Source organism: Clarias gariepinus, chromosome 19 (assembly GCF_024256425.1).
Source record: "Clarias gariepinus isolate MV-2021 ecotype Netherlands chromosome 19, CGAR_prim_01v2, whole genome shotgun sequence".
NCBI classification, from domain to species: Eukaryota; Metazoa; Chordata; class Actinopteri; order Siluriformes; family Clariidae; genus Clarias; species Clarias gariepinus.
Genome location: NC_071118.1, coordinates 26,545,001 through 26,569,503, shown reverse-complemented (window position 1 = coordinate 26,569,503; position 24,503 = coordinate 26,545,001). Strand labels below are relative to the sequence as shown.

General features: G+C 38.9%; 1 protein-coding gene across 1 annotated transcript in view; it reads right to left on the bottom strand.

Annotated features, from left to right (window-relative positions):
- Positions 1 to 20,984: 20,984 nt before the first annotated feature.
- The window catches only part of smad7 (SMAD family member 7), a 20,195-nt gene continuing 16,676 nt past the window's right edge, over positions 20,985 to 24,503 (bottom strand). Inside the window, exon 4 of the mRNA XM_053478929.1 lies at positions 20,985 to 21,960. Within this exon, the coding sequence (XP_053334904.1) occupies positions 21,422 to 21,960 (539 nt within the window). The 3' untranslated portion in view covers positions 20,985 to 21,421. The remainder of the gene's footprint in view (positions 21,961 to 24,503) is intronic.

Sequence of the window (24,503 nt, the reverse complement as noted above, 5' to 3'; positions counted from 1 at the left end):
AAAATGAGACAGGACGCAAGGGTGTATTCTCAGGGTGTTTTTATTGTGGGCATTCCATTATTTACAGTGAGTGTCGGTAGCACGGGACAAAAAACAGGAAGGCAACATCAGGTCAGGAAAATGCATAATTAAAACAAAGTAGCAGAGTTAAAGAAGAATAAAACCTGAACATGAGAAACATGAACAGTGAATACGTCTCAGACTCAGACTCACACTTACAATTAACAAGGTTTGTAATAGGAAGTGGAGACAACAGGATATAAATACGCAAACCAGGACTGGAAACAGAAACCACATGGCAGAAACAAAACATGTAGCAGTACATTCGGGTCGTCGGCTGACTTCATTCGGCAGCCACATAACGTTGCTGAGTCCAGATCTGAGCGACTGGAGCAACCCCAGATCATAACACTGTCTCCAGAGGCTTGTACAGTGGACACTATGCATGATGGGTGCATCGCTTCCTGTGCTTCCCTTCTTACCCTGACACGCCCATCGCTCTGGAATAGACTCAGTCTAGACTCATCAGGTCACATGACCTTTCTTCTATTACTCCAAAGTCCAATCTTTATGCTCCAAAGACTTTTTTTCTGATGAGTTTACTTAAGAAGTGTTTTTTCTCATGGACCCACAGCTGTTTAGTCCCAATCCCGTGACTTCTCGTGACATTGTGTGTTTATAGAAATGACTATGAAACCAAATAAATCATCTCTGATTATACTGATTCATGATTGTTGTGCAACAACAATTCCTTAAAGTTGATGCTTTAGCCTTGTCTTCTTTCTTAGCACAAGTGCTAATGTAGAATCATATCAGTCTTACGAAATATCAATCAGATTTTTGGTTTAATGTATTTTTTCCCCTCTTGCTAATTAGTCTAGTTCCCATTATCGTCGACAAAAAATTCAAATCTGTTCACTGTTGCTATGGTGCTTCAATCGTGACATTGCTTTCGCACACGTGTGTTATGCTCAGGATTAGACTCCCTAATAGCGGAGCCTCTCAGGAACCCTGAAACGCCCTTGTTTTTGCTGATATGGACATTAGATGCATATAAGATGATCCCTACCTCATTACTCAGTCTCATTTCCCAAACTTAAAAAGGATAGCCAGCTAAAAAAAAAATGCTAACGTGTCTACTGCTGGCTTTCATTACCTTTTTGCTAAAAAAAAAAACTTAAATCTCATGAGGTTTCAATTTGTTTTCTTCCACATATTCAGGCAGGCGGTTTGCTGTTACTGAGCGGCTTCTCCTATCTTTTTTTTTTTTTTTTTTGCGTGATAAGTCAGCAGGTTCTGATGAGGTACAGGGGAATGGTTATACTTAAAATAGCGATGAAGAAATCAAAAAGGGCTGGATAGATTTGCAAAAAGTAATGCATTTAGGCTTGGGGAACTTATAGCTTTTTAAACTGTCGGTTAATTTCCTATAACCGTAGTTCAGGTACACGAAATATCTCAGGTTTATAATAATGTCATGATTTTAATATTGGAATGGTTTCCATAGCAACGACTTACAGTGGAACTTCTGCAGGGGACTCGTGCGTGTTTGTTTGTATGTTCTAATTGACTCTATGGTGCATTTTTGGAAGGAGTCTCCAGTATTAGAGATAAAGCTGTAACTTTTTTAACAGTCTTTCTGGGTAAGATGACGGAAACTTAAATTATAAATTTGTTGTTGTTTTATTAACTAGTGTTTGTCCAGAACGTTTAAATGGGCTTAAATGATTTGTTATTATATAATGAAGAAGAAGAAGAAAAAAAATGCACTGTCGCCATGCACCTCCAGGGTCGAAGGTTCGGTTCCCGCCTCGAGTCTGTGTGTCTGGAGTGTGCATGTTCTTCCCTGCGCTTGATGGGTTTCCTCGGGGTATTTTGGTTTCCTTTCACAGTCTAAATACATGCAGATCAGGCTAATTGGCATTGTGTGTGTGTGTGTTTGTGTTTGTGTGTAAATCCTGCAATGGTTTGGTATCTAGTCCAGGATGTACCCTGCCTCGTGCCCAAAGTCTTCTGGGATCGGCTCCAGGCCCCCGCAGCCCTGTACAGGATCAGTGGTATAAAGAATGAATGAATTAATAAATAATTAAATGTCAAAATGTACTGGATAATCATTGTGGTGGAGGAAATAAAAGACTTTGGGAGACTTTATTTTGGGAATATAATCAACAATGGGGTGGTTACAGTACCTCTGTTTTCAATGTGTTTTGCTTTATGTTGTTTAATAGCTCTGGAAACTGTAATAATTGGACCCCTACTTGTTAAAAATGTAATTCCTTTCCTTTTTTCCTGTCTTAAACCGTGTCTGAGATCAACCCCTCACTCATCGTGCTGCTCCGGCGATTACAACTCCACCACATCGTTTTTAATCTTTAAATATAAAAATAGAGCCGAAGCTTCCACCTACACCATCAAACAGACAAATGTGCATGTAATCCGTGCCATCTCTCTCTCTCTCTCTCTCTCTCTCTCTGTGAGCATGTGATCGTTGGGTTGTGAAAATTTTCCAGCGAGGTTCCATCAGGCAGATGGCGAAACCCTGGGAGAACTTCCACACGGCTTGTAGAAGAGGAGGAACATCGAAGCCTACACATATGTTCTCCCTCACACTTCTGTAGCCATAATCATCACACATGATTACTATATAGTTGCGTTCTATAGTACAGGAATAGCATCATAATTGCTGAGGAGTCGAGTGGGTTTATAGTGTGTTAGTTAGCTCTAGTGTGCTTGAGAGCCAGTTGAGTAATAGGGAGGTTTGATGAACGTAGGAGCTGCTGCTCTATTTATTCACTTTACAGGAACAAAATGAAGGAGCACTGAGTCAATTTCTATAATCTGGCATTGCTATTGTCTGTCTAACATCTGGCAACGTCAAATAAAATCAACACACTTCAATAATCACTACTGTTCTGCGTTTTTCTTTCTCTCATATATTCTTCCTGTTTTGCTCGCAAACTGATCGTTTCATTTTATTTGATTTCTGTTTCTCTGGTTTTCTTTTAATGACTGGATCACAATTGGGAATTGAATCCATATGGCGTCAAGGCTACAGCAAATGTCAAAGATCTAACATGAAAACAAAGAGGTTATGCACACCTTCACGGTCAGGAACTCCACACCCATTTTTCTCACTGGCTATGATTTTTAACATTACTTTGCAGTGCATCCATCCATCCATCCATCCATCCATCCATCTGTTTGTCTAAGCTTCTTTGTTATTTTCTATATCTCAATTTCAGACACATTAAGCGATTGAAATGTTATTGTGTGCACGCAAGATACAAGTGGTTAATTTCTGTGTGTAAGACAAGTGTGTATAGAGATCCTGAAAATCATGCACAGAAGATGCATGTTTGAGTTTGAGTATGTTGTGTGCATGGCTTATGTATGTCTTGTGTATGTTTTTCTAATGAATTTGTTTGAAGGAACTAGAAACAAATTAAGAGACCACCACTAGGACTCCATACTCAAGCTAGTGTTAATATGATTTATAAGATTTTTATAAGATTTATATGGAATTATCATCCTGACCAGCAGATGAACTGCTTATATTTTGAAATTGATTTATTCAGTATTCAATTCAATTCAATTTTATTTATATAGCGCTTTTAACAATGGTCATTGTCTCGAAGCAGCTTCACAAAAATGAAAGAAATTGATTTTTTTTTTTTAAATGAAGTATGAAGGTCACAGCAAGGTCAAAATGTCTGAAATTGCTTAACGTCTTTTATGTTCAAAGTATATTCTGGCAGACAAGTTAATAAAAGCAAGGACAGAATTTACACACTCGTCCATTTGTGGATTATGGTTTCCACTGTAACAAAAATGTGAAAACTGCAGCAATTGATATTTGCAAAGGATTTCAAACACAGTACTGTGATGAGACTCTTAGCCGCAGTAAAACTTTTAAATGCGAACGTTTTAAAGAAGGCCATTATGTGTAAATGTCGATCCAGGCTGTGGTGGATCGGAGCCCTCTGCAGTTGTCCCAGTAAACGTTTAGCGAGTGGAACGCTTGATCCTTGAAAATCAACAGATAACTTGTTGCCAACTTGCAGAAGAGACACATCTGTCTGTGTGAACTGTTCACACAATCATTCACCAACACCACTTGCACATTACAGGAACTCGGCTGGGAGTTATTTCCAGCCCCAGAGCCCAGAAACACCCCCCCCCCACCAACCCCATATTTGCTGGCCATTTACACACGTTTGGGCCATTAAAGGAGTTCCTGGGAGGCCAGCGTTTCCGATGCCAATCAGACAGGCAGTTCGTGCATGGCTCAGATGTACTGACAAAACTTTCTACCTCAATGGTGTCCAAGCACTAGTAAAAAGCTGGGTTAAGTGCTTTAGTGTAGCAGGGGATTATAGAGAGAAATAAAGGTAGTTTTTACTTTTATAACTGTGTTCTGTTATTCTACCCAAAAACAAGTTTGATTTGAACACCCCTCATAAAAATCATAATGATGCAATAACATAAAACCAAGTCAAGTTTATGGAAAATAACCAACAGAGTTGCACAACAGAGAGAACATCTAGCTACAGATCAGGGTTCTAATTAGCACGTGCATACAGTACAGTATGTCCTTACAAAGAACCTGATGAAGTGCTGCTTCATTATTATTAAGTCTCTCAGCGAGTAAACCTCACTTACTTTAGTAAACAGTAAACAATAACTTCATTTCAGCCCGACCACACTCCTGTTTCCTCTTTCCTCTATTTTTTTTATTTTCTCCTTCCTCTTTTCTCTTTAATCCTTCTCAAGGCATTGTATTCTTCTTCATCCGTCTTCTACCCCGCCCTTTAATCCTCTTTTCCTCCTACATACCTCTCCTCGCAATGCATTTATCATGGTCCGGGACCGAGATGCCTTTTGCAGGGCTGCTGATTGTATGAGTGGGTTGTTTGGGGCTGCAATCAGAGATAAGAATCAAATACATTCAGCCAGCTGGCAAGACCAAACACTGACAGTCTGTGTGTGTGTGTGTGTCTGTGTGTGTGCGCGTGCGTGTACATGCACGTGTGTGCATGTTCGTGATTGAGTGAGCAAGACGGCTTATCTGTAAATGTGTACGTGTGTGATGTGTGTTTTTCGTCATTTCTAAACGTTGAATGTGACTACTATGTCTGTGTGCAGTCATGTGTTCTATGGGCATCTGCTAGGTTGTGTGTGTGTGTGTGTGTGTGTGTGTGTGTGTGTGTGTGTATGTGATCGAGTGAGCTAGACAGCTTATCAGGAAATGTGTATTGGTGTGCGTTGTGTGTTTTTTGTCAAATGCATTTACTAGGTCCTTGTGCAGTCATGTGGTTTTGTGTGTGTGTGTGTGTGTGTGTGTGTGTATTGTATCGTGTTCTAACTGCTTTTGTAACCCTATTAATGTGCAAGTATTGCTGTACATAAAACATCTACAAGCTTGTCTGAATGTGTGTGTGAGTGTGTGTGTGTGTGTGTGTGCGTGTGTGTGTGTGTGAAAGAGAGAGAGTGTGTGTATGTGTTTGTATCAGTGGTGTTGTGCCGGACTCCCCGTCGTCTTCTTTCAGACACTTTAATTAGTTAAAAGGCGTCTGGATTAAAGGCAGTTCCCTGACGCAGCCGTCTCTTCAGCCCCGTGGTGAATTGATTTATGGGATATTAGTGGGCGGCCCGTGCCCAGTCAGGAGCTCCTCTGCTCGGGAAGACGTTTGTCCTGTCCCTCCTGCTGCTCCAGGCAGAGGTGGATTCACACCTACCACAGTGCTAGCGCGCACGCACACACACACACACACACCACACACATCAGCAGCAGCATACACTCCTCAAGTTATGACGTAGTTAAAGATTTCACGTTTAAGGATTAAAAAAAAAAAAAGGAAAATTTTATATCTTAGGACAACTTTGTCTCATTTCCATCATCACTACGTCTTTAATTTGTTTGCAGATATGGATGACGAGCATTAGTACACATCATTGATCTTTAAAGAATTTGTAGAAATAGTCAAAAGTTAAAAGTTAAAAGTAAGCAGATTAGAAAATTTTAAAAGGTTGTGTATCTTACACCTTGTTTATGCTAAATTGTACATTTTTCATAGTCTACTCGCCTTTTTTTTAAGTAAGCCACGCTGCGTTGCACGTTCGCTCGTGTTCCGTGAGAATACTCTGTCTGTACACGGTAAACTATTGTGTTGATTGGCTCTGTTGAGTGACGTGTACAGTATAGCCACACCCACATCGAGGGGAACATGGCTGTATTCGTCCGATAAAAGTGCAGTTTTAACGTCTGGTATTTCATTAAATTCTGTTCAGGCAGTTTTGCGTGATGCTGTGACAGACAGACAGACAGACAGACAGACAGACAGGTAGGTTTTCGGCCCTCAAGTGGATGGAATTTAAAGACATCATTGAAACAGCGAGTTCTGACGAACGTACAGACAAAATCTGTTACACTCAAAATGACACTTATTTTCCCGCCTTTAATCAGACCAGCCAGCTCTTGTGATAGCAATGTTGATATTTCTTACAATTATATAAAGCTATTGTATAATGCTAAGAAATTTTAATACTTTTAACAATTTTACTGATATGAGACATGTTTTTATTACTAATCTTTCAACATATCTGAGGAAAATGTTGATATTCTCTATAACTTTGTCTCATTTTCAGACTCACTTACTTGCTGCATCATACACACACCAAAGTAGAGTAGCCAAAGATTTCACCTATAACTTTTTAAAACAAATCAAACACAATTTTAAAGAAGATTTTATACAAATGTCCTGCTTATCATGGCAATGTTTGCAGTTTTTATGATGATAATAAGAGCTTATGAAACATCAGTTAGCATCATGTAAAATACTTTTTAAAAACAATTTTTAAGCCTTTTTTGGTTAATTTTCCAACATATCTGAGGAAAATGTTGATATTCTCTTTAACTTTATGTCATTTCCACTGTCTCTGTGACTTTTCTTTATTCATAATCATGACTTAACAGCTACGTGCATTCTTGCTAAATTATTAGCCTCAGTCTTTAGCTAGCTGGGTGCTCGTCTTCCACGTTCTCTAGTTGCCTAGCAACAGTGTTATTTCCTGTGATGCAGCTGCATCTCAGTCTCCTAGGTCTTGTGCTGGAGTTTATATTCTTTTTATTAACTGACAAAAAAGTATTCTTTGACCCAGTTAGCATAAAATAATGTGTGAAAAAAAGATAAACAGCTGTTTTTTTAATAAAAGAGGGAAATTGTGCATGCTCAATTTTCCCCGCTGAACCTTAGCTACAGAATAAGAATAAGCTTTAAAAAGGTTTTCTGAAATAGTTAAGGATTCTAAGGTTCTTAAAAGCTTAGTTTCTTTTTTTCTTTTTTCTTTATTTGTTTTACAGCAATATATAAATTATTCATCAGTTCGGGGTTACATTGATAAATCAAAGTCCATGCAAAGGAAAGAACTTAATCATAAAGTAGATAATTCAATGATTCTCAATTCTGAACTGTATTTTCTCTTTGGGGGCCATTTTATAGAAGAATTGCGAACAGATTCTGATGTTTTATATAGAACCATGGGTTATATAGTACTGTGCAAAAAGGCTGTATGCAATATTAAAATAATAAATAAAACATTTCTAAGTTAAATTGCTGGTCGGTTTTACTGAGCATCCTTGTTTCTTTTTTTTTCTACCAGAAAACTACATTTATTACATTTGCTACCTTAAAGGCTTGTTATTATTATTATAGAATAATAAAATAAAATGTTGTGTAATAATATTTATTCAAATAATACCCTACCATGAAATACTGTACTTTAGAACTAACAATACATACAATATCAAAACAAAATATAATTAAACAACATTAGCAAAAAGTCATGAATGATAAAAAATTATATGACGTCCAGCGTTATTTTCAAAAAGATATAAATGATCAATATTAATAATTATAACAGTGCCAGACTTCTCCTTTCCTATTAATCTAACTTGTATTGTTCCTTTTCTTATCTCACTGTCTGGTGCTGATCCGCTTTTACGAGTCTCAGTTCCTCTTTCCTTAATCAGTGGACGTCTAGGTTGCTGCTTTGAGACAATAACAATATCTCTTTTTCAATCTGCTACAAGACATCATGTTATAATTTATATTGAATATGTATCCAGTAGAAGAGCCAGTGCAGCTCAAACTGCTGAAAATGTTTATGCTGCTGTGATAGAAAGGAGTCAGAATGTAGAGTGCATCACAGTTTGTTGTGTATGGGATTGCGTAGCTGCAGACCGGTCAGGGAGCCCATTCTGATCCGTGTCCATCATGGAAAAGCACCTATAATGGACACATGACCATCAGAACTGGACCATGGTGTAATGGAAGAAGGTGGCCTAGTCTAATGAATCATATATTATTTTACATCATGTGGATGGCCATGTGTGTCTGTCACTTACCTGGGGAAGAGACGGCACCAGGATGCACTATAGGAGGAATGCAAGCCGGCAGGGGCAGTGTGATGCTTTAAGCAATGTTCTGCTGGGAAATCTTTTGTCCTGCCATTTATGTGAATGTTTGTCATCTCACCTACCTTAACATTCTGACCAAGTACAACCACTGATGGAAACTGTAACAATAGGGTGTTGACCTGGCCTCTAAATCCTCCAGTTCTTGATCCAGTTGGGCATCTGTGGACTGTGGTGCTCCGATTCACAGAGGCTCCACCATGCAACTTATAGGATTGAAGTGGGAGCTGCTACTTGTCCGCTTGGCTCCAGATACCACACACTTCTACAGTCTGGTGGAGTCCAGGTCTGGATGATTCAGAGATGTTTTGGGACCTACACAGTATTATGCGGCTGGTCATAATGTTATGGCTGATTGGTGAATGTATGTCTGTGGTTTTCAGTGTGATAAGCTGTGCAGTCAGTAGATGATTTAATAACCAGTCGACCCTAACAAACAAAATCATCTGTCAACTCAGACTGCTCATCAGTTACCGTCCAAGCTTTACCGAGAATGTGTGCAATTTATCCTCTTACATTTAGGCATTTGGCCGATGCTCTTATCCAGAGCGACTTACATTTTTATCTCATTATACATCTGAGCAGTTGAGGGTTAAGGGCCTTGCTCAAGGGCCCAACAGTGGCAACTTGGTGATTGTGGGGTTTGAACCTGGGATCTTCCGAACCGTAGTCCAATGTCTTAATCCCTGAGCTAATTAAATTTTAACTAATCTAACTAAATTCAAAGTTAAATTTTATTTTGTTCAGTGGATGAAAGATCGAAAAAATAATTTTTAAACAGGAAGGATTTTTGTGAAATAAATAAATAAATAAATAAGTAAATACCTGTTAGCATTTAAATCTAAACTACACTTTGTGGTTTACACTCTCTCTCTCTCTCTCTCTCTTTCTCTCTTTCTGTCTGTCTCTCTATATATATGTTCATGTGTTGCCTCACTGTAATTTATAGCAATTCACACAGGAATTCATGCGACTCAGCTTTTTCACCAACACCCATAGAACAATCTCTCTCTCTCTCTCTCTCTCTCTCTCTCTCTCTGTCTGTCTCTCTCTTTCACTCTCTATATATCTTTGTATCTCCCTCTGTTGTTCTCGGTGTCTCTCTTTCTATGGCTGTATCCTGCTCCTATTTAATCTGCCTCCAATTACTCTGTCTAACCGCTGTATTTAATGCTGCCCGCACAGATACAAACTCTAATACACAGAAAAAGCCGAGGAATGCAGCAGTTTCCTCCGGCGCTGTATGTAAGGACAGAGGAAGCTCAGTGGTTAAGGCTCGAAGCTGGTGATTAAAGGAGCTCAAATCCCAGAATCCCGGCCCTGCCAAAGAGACACTGTTGGGCCCTCGAGCAAGATCTTTAATCCTTAACTTTCTGGAGTGTTTGCCTTTCTCAAATGTGGGTTGTTTTGAATAAATGAATGTAATAACGTAGAAAATCCTTATTTTTCGGGTGTCCCACTGAAGGATGATTTTATGTGGATTTCTACAGAAGACCCCTAAAAGAGGCTGAGAACCCTTATTCTCACAGGAACCCTTGAAGAACCGTCTTCTCTAAGAGTGCATGCCTTAACTGATCCCTTTTTTTTTACCTCCTCGTGCTTTACCATCCAGTGGAAAAGCCATGCAAATTGAAGTTTTTCTTTTTGCCAGGCATCTTGAAGAGCTCTTAGCAATCCGAGACAGCATCGTTAGCATCGTTTTTTTTTTTTGTTGTTGCCGTGGCAGCAGTGAACTTTGAGAAAGTTAAAGAGAAAGAGCTCATCTACAATATTGAATCTTTAAAACCCCGAGGGATGAACGTTATGTTTTAAACATTGACCCGTTTTAAAATATTCAATGGTTTTCCCCTCCTACAGCTTCAGAAGAACTTTGCTTGCACAACTGAGGATGACTTCTTTTTTTCCCTGAATGTTCTGTCTCTTTGGAAACTTGTACCATGTATACCCTGCTCATGCAGCAGAAATAACAACAACAACAACAATAACAATAATAACAATGATAATATGTATTAAAATAAACATACAGTATGCATAATATGTATGAATAGCTCTTGATGTCAGCAACCTGAAGACATTTACAGTAACAGTAAGAGGACAATATAAAAGAGAAGATGTAATAGTGCTGTATATGGAAGATTATTTGATGTAGACATCATGTTCCATACTCTTTCTGCATTTAGAATTACATTTATAGTTGTGGAACATTCATAAATCAAGTTCCTGTTATGCCTTACATTCAACTGCTTTAAAGTTGTTCCCTCGCCAGCTTCCGTCTTGAAGGACTGAATATGTAAAAAATGTAACGATACAGCTTCGCTTCTAACTGTTAATCCCAGTTCGCACTTTTACCAGTTTTGCTTCGAATTGCTTTGAATCAACAAACCATGATGAGTCATGGGTAGTCATATGGCTAGATCAGGGTTTGCCGGGGTGTGTTGCAGTGACCCATAGTGATTTGTACCTTGCGATTTTTTTTTCTATCGTGGCAGAGCTGCAATTTTTCTGACTCATAAATCTGCTATAGTCCCACCATATGTGTCTTTCAGGCTGTTTGTGGCCGTATGTGGCCTTCGTTAGTCAATTGTGGGCAATAGTAGTTGGCAAAGAGGCTACGGAAACCCATGGAGACCTCCACAGACCCTCAGAGAACACTGTGAAGTTATTTGTAAGTAATTGTCATTGTCTGATTGCCTTATTGTGCCAAAACTTTCCCATGCCTTTATCCAGCACCACTGTATTTCACTTTGTAACCTGAAAAACTCCGGGTCCTGCATTCACGTGGATGTTACTTTGGCACTTACAGTAACACCCACCAGAAATTCTTGCAGACCAAGTATTCCACAATAGCAGTGGCCAGGATAAGGTAACCTGCTGCACTTTACATTCCTAATTTGAGGAACATAAAGGAACATTTTTGAAAAATAAAGTTCAAGTTGTTGACTTGGCATCCAAATTTTCCAGATCTCAATCTAATTGAGCGTCTATGGCATGCGGTGGATTTAAAAGTCTGATTCATGATTGCCCCACCTTACAGGACTTAAAGGATCTGCTGCTAACACCTTGGTGCCAGACACCACAGCACACCTTCAAAGGTCTTGTGGAGTCCATGCCTTGATGGTTCAGAGTTGCTTTGATGACACAAGAGGGACCTACACAATATTAACCAAGCTATTTTATAGCTCCAGCTAATCAGTGCATGGACTCAATGGGGATTTCATTAGGTAAATGTTTGTTAGCAGACGTATCATATCATATGACAGCAACTCAACGCATTTAAGCATGTAGACATGGTTGAGACGATATTCTGAAGTTCTAACCAAGCATCAGAACAGGGAAGACCAATCTATCATGGCATCACCAAAATTGGATAAAAGAAGATTTGAAAACCATTGCCTGGACTGATAAGTCTTAAATTCTGCTGCACCATTCGAGTAGTAGGGTCCGAATTTGTAGTAAACAACATGAAAGCATGAGTCCATCCTGCCCTGTGGCAATGGTTTAGGCTGGTGGTGGTGGTGTAATGGTGCGGGGGATATTTTCTTGGTACACTTTGTGTCCCTTATTACCAACTGAAGATACCTAAATTAAAAAAATTGTTCATTTAGATACACAATTATAACTGTCGGAGGTATTTAAATATAAACCAGAACCAGAATAAATTATATTGAAATATCCTCTATCCCTTTTTCCTGGTGCCAGACTGGCACTGCCGTGGTGCCGTGCCGTTTAGCTGCCAGGAAATGAAGACTAACGGCACTTAACTGTTAATATATTCTTCCTTATAGCACATTCTCTCCTACTTGTCCCGTTCCCAGGCTTAGAGCATTTCCTCTTTCCAACCAAATGCACCCTTTCCAAGCTTTGAGCCGTCCAGCCAGTGAGTCGAGCTGGTGTTTGCAGAGTGCCGTTGTGTTGTGGTAGTGGGGTAATAAAATGTCAGCAATGCTGTAATTGACATCTAGGTGTTTGTCTGTTGACGCCAAACTGCCAAAACAGGGCAAGACGGATTCAGACGGTGCAGGCTGTTCGCTGAATTTTCTCTTCGCGCTCACATTCCTCAAGCATGAGCTACTCGCTGAAAAGTCTACAAATTCCTGACCTTTCCACTGACCTCTAGACCACATCAATTCTCTCACTCCTGAGCTATTACCTGCCTGATTCAAACCACAGCCCGGATAATACGGTTGTGATTTTTTTTTTTTTTTGTCTTTTAAATGTTATTATCAATTTGAATTAAGGAAGTTAGTTCATTTTAAACTGAACTATTGAAACTACTTAACTCAGAAAGGCAAAGGATTATTTTAAAGGAAATAACTTCATTTAAGAACAATTCTACATTGTTTCATGCAATTTCCTAGTTTTTACTTCTAACCATAGATAGCTAAGATATGACTTCAAACACAAGCCATGAATTATGTCAGAATTTTTTAAGTTTAAAGGGCTCCTTTGGCCTACTGAAGATAATTTAATAAGCATTAATTATTAGTTAATTATAAGATTTGAATATCCTACAGTACTGGCCTATTTTCTGTCTGATCAGATTTATACACCTCTGTCAGATAAATTTAATGAAACTGATTATCAAATAAAGGATCATAAGCACACAAGGCTCATCTATGCCTTTGGGGACCAAAAGTTATTCCAGCTGGTCAAATCCCAAAGAAATGCCAATGTAGCACAAACTGCTTGAAAAGAAAATCAGTGCTGTCCATGATAGAAAGGTTTCAGAGCATGTATAGAACCAAGCAAAGAGTTCAAGGTTGTTGATCCGACCGCCAAATTCCCCAGATCTAAATCCAGTGAGCATCTATGGGACTGGAAATAGGATAATACTGATATAATATAATAAAATAATAATAATATATATTATAATAACAACCAATTTTTTGTTATTTTTAGTGGTCGGGGTTTCAGGACTGCCTAAGGGGGCTTTTCTCAGTGTGATCTGGCAACCCAAGTCAGAGCAAGGATGCTTTAGAAAAAGAAGGTTTGAGCAAGTGAGAGTATATTGTGAGTAAATGTGTACACATGCAAATATTTCCCTCATGAACATATATGTCAAATATGATATGATATGATAGGTGTGCTTCCACAATGGGTTGTTTTATTGTCGTTCTTTTACACAGGTAGAGAGCCGCAGTATTTTGTACCTATTTCTAGCACCAAAAGCATGAAGGCTAACCTACAGGGATCGACACAACATGGCACTGAAACATACAAACGATGAAGAGCATGCATACCGGGTCTGGTTTACTTCAAAACGATTAAAATGAACTTCATTGGCCTTTCAATAAACTGCTGAATATCACACGGGAACGAGTGGTTTATTTATTTGTTTTGGAGTTTTGGTGCTGAGGCTACAATAAGATAATATAAATGTAGAAACTATGCTTGCGCTTAAAGAGACTGAGTGAGAATGAAGACGGCACTCCTGCGTTTGCGGTAAAGAAGTCTCCAACCATCTTGGATAAATATCAAATCTTCCCAATGTGGCCACGCCCACTTTAATCATCAAAAAAATAAAAGGTGTAAAAATTGACCTGGCTAACCTGACAGTATTTTTGAGTAAAACATTGTTCCGTTTCTTCCGTTTGCTAGATAAGAAAATGTGTAAGAAAACTAGCCGGCTAGGTCACGATACAAGATTTCTGTGATAATTTTACATGAATTGACTCTTTTTGAAAGGTCACTGGTGGAGCACTCTTTTCTCATTCCAGGAAAATACCTAAGATTCCCGTTTCCAACTCAACATAGTCACCGCGTTTAGTAATAACCGGACCTTATAAGCCAAATATTACATAAACGTCATGATTCATCGCTTCCCTTCGGGGAATCGTAAATGCATGCTGCTACTGCAACTAACATTTGTCTGTTTTCGTTTTAGGCAGGACGATGTTATGATGCCTTACCAGATCTGATCATTTCACACTTCAATGCAAGATCAGGTCTGGCGCTTGCACGCTGCCTTCGTGCCATCATTGCAGTTGGCAAAATATTTTCAGTGATCCATGAGCCATGACGCATGCTTCTCCAGCTAACTCACTTTTTTGCTTCATTCTTCAGGCTGAGGAGACTCCTTCCAGCCCCTAAATCTAAGAAGAAAAGAAAAGAAAAAAGAAATCTTTGGCTTCAACAGTGAAACCGGGAGCTGCCAGTCTGATCCTTGCTCACCGATCGCGCCTCTTCCCATCATTTTGTCAGCGGTGAGGTGTCATAAACGAGTCTGGCACGTTACTGAAAGAGGAAAAACGTTGGGAGGGGGTTTGTGGTATAGCAATATGTGAATAATTTCCACATTTCTGTTCCCTCTCTTGCATTTGAACCTCCAAAATATGTAACCAAGGAAACAAGGCTGTACGGTGCCTAGCTTGGGCTGACGGTCACTGTAAGGGTTCGAACAATTCAAGGGCAAAGTCTCAGTGAACCTTCAGTTCTGCTTCTTGTCTCTCCAGTATTTGAACCTCTCTTTTAGCCCCAGCCCCCTACAGACAGACGCCCCTTTCCCCTGTGACACAGTGCAGACGGCCATTAAAGTCCCTTATCTGCCCCCTGAGTTGGGAGAGGAGGAATGGAGGGGGGATGGGGTTCTGGTTTAAGAAAGACTAATGCTTAGGTGGGGCACAAAAGCACACATAAAAAGGGTCCAAACCTTGTTTCTCAGTGGGGAGCGTCATGGGGAATATCTGTTGCACCGCAAGTTACCCGAGAAAGTGTAAACAGCATGGCTTTAAAACTCATTTAGGGTACATAAATAGAGCTTAAAGACATTAGACATAAGACTTTTGTAATATGACATGCCTATGAGTTAAAACTGTAAAGTCACAGTTGTTTCCGTCATTTGGCACGACATGCTCGACCTGTCTCGACACGACTAATTCACATGTCGAATTTAACAAACTTGATTAAATAGTCCAAAAGAAAATGGCAGAAAAACAAACAAGTCACATCATTAAAATAATTTTCATTTGCCATTTAAGCTGTTTAAGTCAAGGCTAATAAAGAGAACATACTGTACATGGATTGGCCTATGGGGAAAAAATTCTCGGGCATTCCCTGTTATTGATGGTTTATAAGTTGTCATAATTGTTGATTTTTTAATTCTAAGTTAAACTGTAGAAACTAGGACTTGATCAGAGTGTGATAACTGTCCAGTTTTGCATTATAGATTATATAGGAAATACATTTAGTTTTTATTTTATTCTTATGGGTATTTATTTAATTGTGTACAAGATGATGCAGTGGGGGGAACAAGTGATTTGGATTTTGTCGGATTTTTTATGCTTTTTTAACTAAAAAACATATTTAATCATTTAATTGGCATTATATATATATAGTATTTATATTGTTGTATTTTTAAACCTTATCTTATTCAGATTGAGTAAAGGAAGCCCACCCACTGCTAAAAAACCCAACAGCAGAGGAGGGAGATAGAGACACAGACACAGAGACAGAGAGAGACAGAGAGAGAGAGAGAGACAGAGAGAGAGAGAAAGACAGGGAGAGAGAGCATGCTGGCCAACAGGCGGCTGTAGACAGTCCGGCTCCAGCGCTGACTCACGCGCACACAAACACACACACGTACACACTTTGACTGCAGGCCTGCTAGCGTGTGAACGGCAAAACGAAAGAGTGCGTGCTCATGAGGGCAACGGCCTTATCAGATTTATGGGGAAAGAAAGAGCGAGACAAGAAAAGAGCGCAACATCAGATTAGACGCTCTTTGAACTTTCAGTGTTTTGACTAAGCGTTTTATTTTAGATCATGGCAAATAAAGCACTGGACTGTAAACGCTGTTCAAATGAGTTTAGGTGGAACCATACGGTAACATTGAGTGTAATTCATTAGAAATGTCTCGGGAATGTGTCACGCAGGCCAGTAGGTTTATTTCAGTATAAATAAGCTCGGAACCAAAGCAACCGTTAAAAAACCTTGTTCTGGTGTCTTCACAACGAGGGAAAAATGACCTCCTATTGGTTTCTCCGAGGCTTTGTAATGGTTGGTAATGGTTTATAAAATGAACGGTCAGTGATGAAACGGTGAGGCTTTCCTCATATTCCAGAGAGGTTTGTTTACTTAACGCTTCTGGAAGGAGTCTCCAGTGTCAAGACTTTGCAACACTCAAAGGAAAAGCTGTAACTTTATGCTTTCTGACATCTTCAGGACAGACGTTTGCGATTTCTGGGTTCTCTCGTTAACGTGACAAACTTCAAGCGAGAGATAAAAACAGGGGCTGATGAGGAAATGAGTGTTTATAGTTGATATTTCGTACGTGATAACAGGAACGGACTTGTCTCCCGAATGTTTCCCAACATTTAATATAGCTGTAAATGGATAAAAAGCGGAATAGGTCGATTTCGTTGACAAAGATGCTGTAGGATGTGCAACTATTGGAAAATAATCAACTCCAGAACAGCATCCCATCATTGATGGCTTTCTTATCACATCATACTGCTGTGAGACATTCATGTCCGAGCTCTGTAGAATTCCATGAAGATCTGATTAATTAAACATCCGTATACACACACATACACACACACAGGCATCTCTTTATGAGCAGAAGGTCTGTGAAGGTACAGGGCAGCTGAGAGAAGTGCAGTTCATTCATTAAGCGGCCTGCTGAGTCGAGGGAACTTCCTCTCTCTGAGGGGCAGACGAACTGGCAGCAGGGAGCGCGAGACACACACATTCCTTATCTTATCTCTCTCTATCTCTCTCTGAGGCTCCAGCACTGCTAACACAGGCATCAGTGTGTGTGAGAGAGTGTGTATGTGTGTGTGAGTTTAAACCAGACCCATTCTTGCTACTCAACAAGCTCTGTTGGAAAGACGTTGGATTAATATTTTTTTCAAAAAAACATAAAATATAAAGAAATAGCAAAAGAAAAAAAATATATTTTTTTTTAAATGATTATGTAAGAAAATTATAAGACGGTCAGCCATTTACGTTTATGAGGAAATAATCCTAGTCTAACATACAATGTGTCTAGGTTTATTATTCAAACAATTTTGATGTGAAAAAAGTTCTTTTTATTACTAAAAATATTAATATTTAAAAAAGTACTTCGGAAAAGTTGAAAACAGTCTGTCTGCAAATTGTGTTGAAAATGGGTGTTTAAGAACTGCAACAATGCCAAAAGAATTTAAAGCTAGAATCCAAATATTCTTTTGTTGTGTAATGTTTAAAATTATGCTATTTTAATATGCCAATCTAAAAATATATATTTTTAAAAGTTCATCTTATCTAAGTAACATAGTTATCCACATTGTATTACCATACAATATCAATTATTTGTTTATTTTTAATATTTTAAATGTATTATTTAAAATATATTTTAATTATTTAAAACAAAATCCTGTCAATTTCCGTAATGTTATTTTAGTAATATAATATGGTTATTGATTATGTGAGGATTTCCACACAATATTTACTAGACAATATATTTTAAATTTATTTTTTATGTAATTTTTTATTAAAATATTTAAAAGAAAAAATTATATATAGCCTACAGTATATAATATCTAAATCCATTTTAATAATGAATAAAATTATTTTTAAAAGATTATTAATTTTTACAAAATTATTTAAAATTAGTTTTACCTGTCAACCTTGCAATATTAATTAAATAATATAGGATAAGGATTTCCATACAATATTTATTATACAATAAAAAATATTTATTACTTTTTAATATATTTAAAAATGTAATATTTTTAACATATTTTAAAATAAATGTAAATATATTTTAAATAATATTCTTTTGCATTATTTTTCTAGTCAATCTTATAATATTATTTTAGTAATATAATATTTCTGTTAATTTTGTGAGGATTCCAATACAACTTTAATGTATATATTTTTAGGTTTGTTTGTTTTTCTATTAAAATATTTAAAAAAAATAATTTTATATACAGTATATATTTTTTATAAAATGTAATTTAATAATGAATAATATAAAATATTTTATTTTATTTTATTAAAAAGAAAAACTTTTTCCGATCAAATTAAATGATTGTTACCTGTCAAGCTTGTGATCTTAGTTAGATTATATAATACAGTTATTAATATTGCAAAGATTCACATACAATAGTGTCTTTAAAAACTTTTTTTTTTCATTCCAATTCTATTAAACAAATATAATAAAATATTAATTATTCATGCACTTAAATCAATCCTAAAAAAAAGTGGAAAAAGAATTTCCCTTTTTTAGAAAATGATTCCTGTTCCAAATATTATTTTCTTTCGCCCAGCGGAATTCCGTTTTTTGCCGGATATTTTTTTTGATATCCCATCAATCATTTTGATACTGATACAGGGTATTTCATCAACATCCTTTCAACATGCTATTAGACAGCATGATTAATTAAAGTCTTATAGTGAACCTTAAAGGAAGCCTGAGTAAGTAATGGTTAACACTGTGCTGTGTAAAAGCACTACATGCCTCACAGTCCAGGATAGACGTCCTGACCTACAAAATAAAGTTAATTCTGATGTCGCACGTCCAGATTAGAGAAACACGTCACCTTCCTCAGGCTCGTGGCGAGAGCAGCTCAGGCCAACGCATCCGCTTTAGAAGCATTAGCAGCACATGGAGAGTGACGCGGTGACGGTACTGTTACTCAGCACTGACGTACAAAGGGGATAGAGATGTAACAGTGGACAAGCCCTCCTGCTCAACACGTTCATCAGGAATCTGACCCCTAACCTGGCAGCAGCAGCTTTCAGGTCCGCTATCCTTGGTGTGCTGCGTCCGGGTTGTGGGTGTTACAGGGGAATCTGTGTTTTAGGAATGTAGGTCTGAGTTCGGACGTGGAGCGTAAAGAAGGCTTACGGGGCTAATCCCCCCGACAGACACCCATATGAGAGCCAGCAGGAGGGGGAGGGACTGCGTCTAGACAGCCGTCTGGAATCAGACACTTCCCCCATTCCACTGAATTAGAGCAGCGAATTAAATGAGAAAATGTTCAATGTTGCGTAGGTTGGAATTAAAAAGCTGGAAAAGTCGTGTGATCACGTCTAAGCGGTCATGATGTCCTATTTTTCTCTTTTATTTCATTTTATTTCTCAAACCACCAGTTGCTCTTACACTATGCTAACAGCACAAGAGTTCTCTGTGAAATACAACCCCATGCTAATGCTTATTATGCTAATGCGTGTTTTTTCTCATATTATTATTATAATTATTATGGAATTTAAGACACATTTGCGCGCTCCTCATGTTCGGTGTGTTTAGTTTTAATTAACACGCTTGAGCAGCTTAATGCTAAAATGAGACGCACCCTTAGCTCAGACTAAACATTTCCTTTAATAAAACCATTTTTTATAGGAAAAATTTTTTTTAAAAAACCCTTTAATTTGAAATATGTAAACATGTCAAGAGTATATTATCACATCTTAAAACTTTGTGCTATGCTAACTACCTGCAGGGCGTGCCACAGAACAATGTGCTACATCGAGTGCGTGATGAAGAGACGATTGTTTTTAGCTCTGAGACACTCTTTTGTCTAGTTTTATAAATATATGTTATCTGATAAAGACATAATGGAGTCTAAAAAAAACTGAACACATTGACGATTAAACTGGCACGTACAGTACCAGCGCCCTTTACTCGTTAGCATGGAATCACATAATCCTCGTAGCGGCGGTTTCCATAGGAAAGTAGCAAACTTCAGACAGCGAAGATGTCCAAGGGAAACGTGTGTGTTGTTTTTTGACATGCTCCATTATATCAGCTTCCTTCCTCTCAGGTCCGAGTGTCTTAATGAGAGAGGAAGGTGAGCGTGTTTAAAGAGTAGTGTGTTTAAAAACGGAGAGGGAATATAACACACACACACACACACACATATACAGACAAAGGAGCTGTCAAATATGCAACGTCTTCTCTGAAATGATTTCCTGAATCTTATCGTCCGTCTGTGTAACATCGTATCAGAAACCCAGGGTCAAGATTTAAAGCTGAAATATTGGGCTCAGTTATAAACAGTCCTACAACTTTCTGTATCCTTCTGAACAGATAATTAAAGGGAACTAGAGATGTGGGAAAAATCTATTCTGTGATATATCACAAGTCTTAAAAAAAATGTTTATTTTATTTTGCTTTTTTACTGGAAATTCTATCTTTAATTAAATCTTTTACTGTACTTATTCATATGCATATTTATTTACATGCATATTTATTCTTATAATTGTACACCACTATTGCTTGTGCTTGTTACTATTATTATTATTATTATTATTATTATATGTTTGCATTTGAAGTGGTAACGCTGCAGTTCCTCTATAATCCTACAGGTGCACTCTAAGCTAATAATAAAAAAAAAAAAAATATATATATATATATATATATATATATATATATATATATATTACAATGGCAGTAAACATTTATAGCTAGAATTTCTTTTTTTTTGTTGCTGTTGTTGTTGGAATCTCCATATTTTTCCACCTTCCCCAGCCTACAGAAGAACTCCGGAGTCTAAAATTTTCCCAGAAACAAAACACACAACCACGGAAGTAAATTAGATTTGTTACTTTTTTTTAATTTTGGCATTTCTCCGGTGTGCATTTATATTAAGCAAAGTGCATCTTTTCTATTTCTATCAACACACTGCACAATACATAAATAACGATGCATATAAAACGTCTTCGTATTTACAAGTAATAATATATTTATATATAACAATACATTTTGAACTTTTATTTCACTTAATTAAATCTTTTAAAGTCTTTAATAAAAACCCGTCACGGGTTTTTCTTTCTTTCTTTCTTTCTTTCTTTCTCTTTTTTTTTTTTCTGTCGTAAAATCTTCTGGAGAACCTTTTCTTTCTCTTACTCTGTCACGAAAAAACAAACAAACAAAAAATAGCAAATAGTCCCAAAACGAGGTCAGGGCCAGTCCGTGTCCATAGTGACAGAGAAAGGGGAGGGAGTGGGCGTGGGCGGGGCCTGTGGCTATCGGTTATTGAAGATGAGTTCGAGCCAGCAGGGGCAGCTGCTGATGAACTGTCTGGTGTAGCACTGACCCCAGCCCTTGACGAAGCTGATCTGCACGGTGAATCCGGCGCGCGGCTGATGGCTGAACTCGTGGTCGTTGGGTCTCTGTAGGCTTTTGGCCTTCTCGTAATCGAAGGCTTTGATGGAGAACCCGGGGAAAACCTTGTGCACGAGCAGAGTTCGTGACGAAGGGTCGTCCAGCGTGGCTGACTTGACGAAGATGGGGTATCGGCTGCGGTTGTACAACCAGACGCCATCGGCCTCGCGGCTCAGCTGGATGCCGTAGCCGATTTTGGGCCGCACCATGTGCACGAGTGCGCTGCGGCTCTCCGAGCACAGCTGGCCCAGGCAGAAGCCCGTGCCCTGAGGTAGGTCGTAGAAGATGTCCAGCGATGGCTCGCGGACCGAATAGAGTCGGCCGACGCGCGTCTTCTCCTCCCAGTACGCCACCACACACCAGTGCTCGCGCTCGCCGCACTCCTGAAGACCTTGGGAATCTGTTCACACACACAAAAAAGCAAACAGGGATTAGTGACTGCACTCAATTGTGGCAGTGTATATCCAATATAGCAGCTGAATAAAGGTAAACTGAACCACGCGAGATGATGGGAAATGAAAGCGTGACAGATATAGAAAGAGAGAGGTACACAGAGAGAGGAAGGGAGGAGGCCTGAACGCTAACCGCAGACTGACAGTTAGCGACTCAGTCTGAAACTGCTGGATAAATGTGAAAATATCATATCGTGACAATTTCAGATCTTTTTTATGATAAGGAACAGGTACCAGAATCGTTACCAAAGACGAAAAGAGGAAAACAATGAAGAAATAGAGACGAAAACAAAACAAAAAAGGTTTGCCAAAAACAAAGCATGTACTGTAATAAGGACACGGTTCAGCGAGCGACTCTACACCAGTTTTATCTACAGCTTGTATCTGTCAACTAAACACCACATACAGCTGAAAGGATAATTACGATCCCATTCTTTATGACCACAAATCTTAATTAAAAAGTACACTATATCCACCTTTCCAGCTGATAGAGAGATAAAGTGTCACCCCAGTGACCAGCAGAGGTACACCTGAGCACCATTGTGTCTGAGAATGTACTTATATCGTCTGATATTTTCCGAAAAAGTGTCTCGCGACCAAATGCACCTACCAGCCCATCGCACTGCCTTAATACAGACAGAGGAGGAGGACCGCGTTTCATCTTTACACCGAAATAGAACGGATTCCGCTGACACCACACTCCTCACGCACGCCGTATCCGAACCCGAATCCGTGAAGCCCCCTGGCGCTCCCACCCCCTTCGCCTCGGGACTGGATTCGGTGCCAAACATCTCTCGGATCCTTGATTTCATCGTCAGGGAGGAAACGCTGCAGGAATGTGAGGAATGCGTGTCGAGGAACTGGGAGATGCGCGAGCCGTCATCAAGACGTGTTTACACTGGATGTGCCGCTCATCGTAACGCTGTGTGTAGCCGCGCAGCTCACTAACGACGACGGGGGGAAAAAAAAAGAAACCACAGCGGACTGCTTTCATCAGTATTCGGCTCGCCAGGAACGCGCCAGGAACGAACATCGGGCCTGAACGGAAAACTCAGAAAACTGCTTTTTTTTTTCTTTCTTTCTTTATTTTTTTAACCCGAGATCCAGTTTCAGTGTTTGGCGGAAAAGCTCCTAACTAACCTCCAAAGGCTAAGGGTGTTTATGATGATGGGCTTGTCTAAAATGTGCTCACATTTCATGCAAATTTCAAACGACGAACTTGATAAAGTCAAACTCAAACAAAACGTATTGCTTAGCTACACTTTCCTCATAAACGTAGCCGATTTTAACCGCGTATTATTCATATCAGGATTGAAAAAATTAAACCGAGCTGCCCTTAGACTTCCAGTATCATTATAACGGGTTTGCATCAATTCTTTGCAATTGATTGTAAAACGCATCAAAATTCTTGCGTCTTACACACACACACACACACAATTGTAAATCAGTGGAGCAAGATCAAGGAATAATAATTTAATAAAAATAAAAACAACCTCCAGAGTATTCCTTTAATGCAGGAGAAATTTTGCTCGGCTGAAACACTGAACAGAGGGGATGGAGGAATGTGTCCTAGCATAGCACATTGATCTCACCGGCTTTTTCTATCCCACACACACACACACACACACACACACAGAGCTCACTTCTTGTGGATTTCCCTGAGCAGAGTCGAGGGGAAAAAACTATCAGAGCCACGCCGGCTCCAGTTTCCTCCCCCCTTAACATGGCCTCAAGCCTCTCTCTCTCTCCGTCTCTCCATATCTCAATCCCACAGAACTCTGGCTCCAAGCAGCGACAAGCCAATAGGGGGGGGGAGAAACACAGGAATTTGTTTCTTTCCCCCTTCTTAGTTCACTTTCAACGCTGGTTCTGCGCATCCGCTTCCTTCATTATAGCGGACGCACTTTTTGTTCACTTGTGGCAACATAACGGCATTTGTCTAGACACCGGACGTTACCGAAAAAAGACACAAAAGACTCCTAAGGGAGGTTTAGGCTGATGGTACTGATGATACTGGTGATATTGATGGTACCGATGGTACCGATGACTCTAAAGCACTTGTCTAAGTGGCTCTTTTTAAGTCCGTCTCCCAAATCGCATAAAAAGCATAAAAACGCTGCACATTACAGCAGCTGTAAACACCCGTCCTTTCCTCTCCCCCTACACTTTGTTCTACGCTACATTCGGACCCAGGAAATCGTAACGACATCATTTCCAGCCAAAGATGCACCTTATAGATGTCCTTTACCGTTTAGCGTGTGTCCGTTGCACAGACCGGTGGTGTTCGGGAAACCATCTCGAGAAGGAATATGACGGTATATACATACATATATATATTTATAATACTAACATGAATTTGTTGGCGGTATGAGCTGAGACAGAGAGGGACAGGGAGTCCATTATAATAAAAAAAATGAGAAAAAGAAGGAATGGAACTCCCTGCTTTATTCTGGTTTTTTTCCCCTCTCTTTTTCTTTTCTCGCTCTCCTTT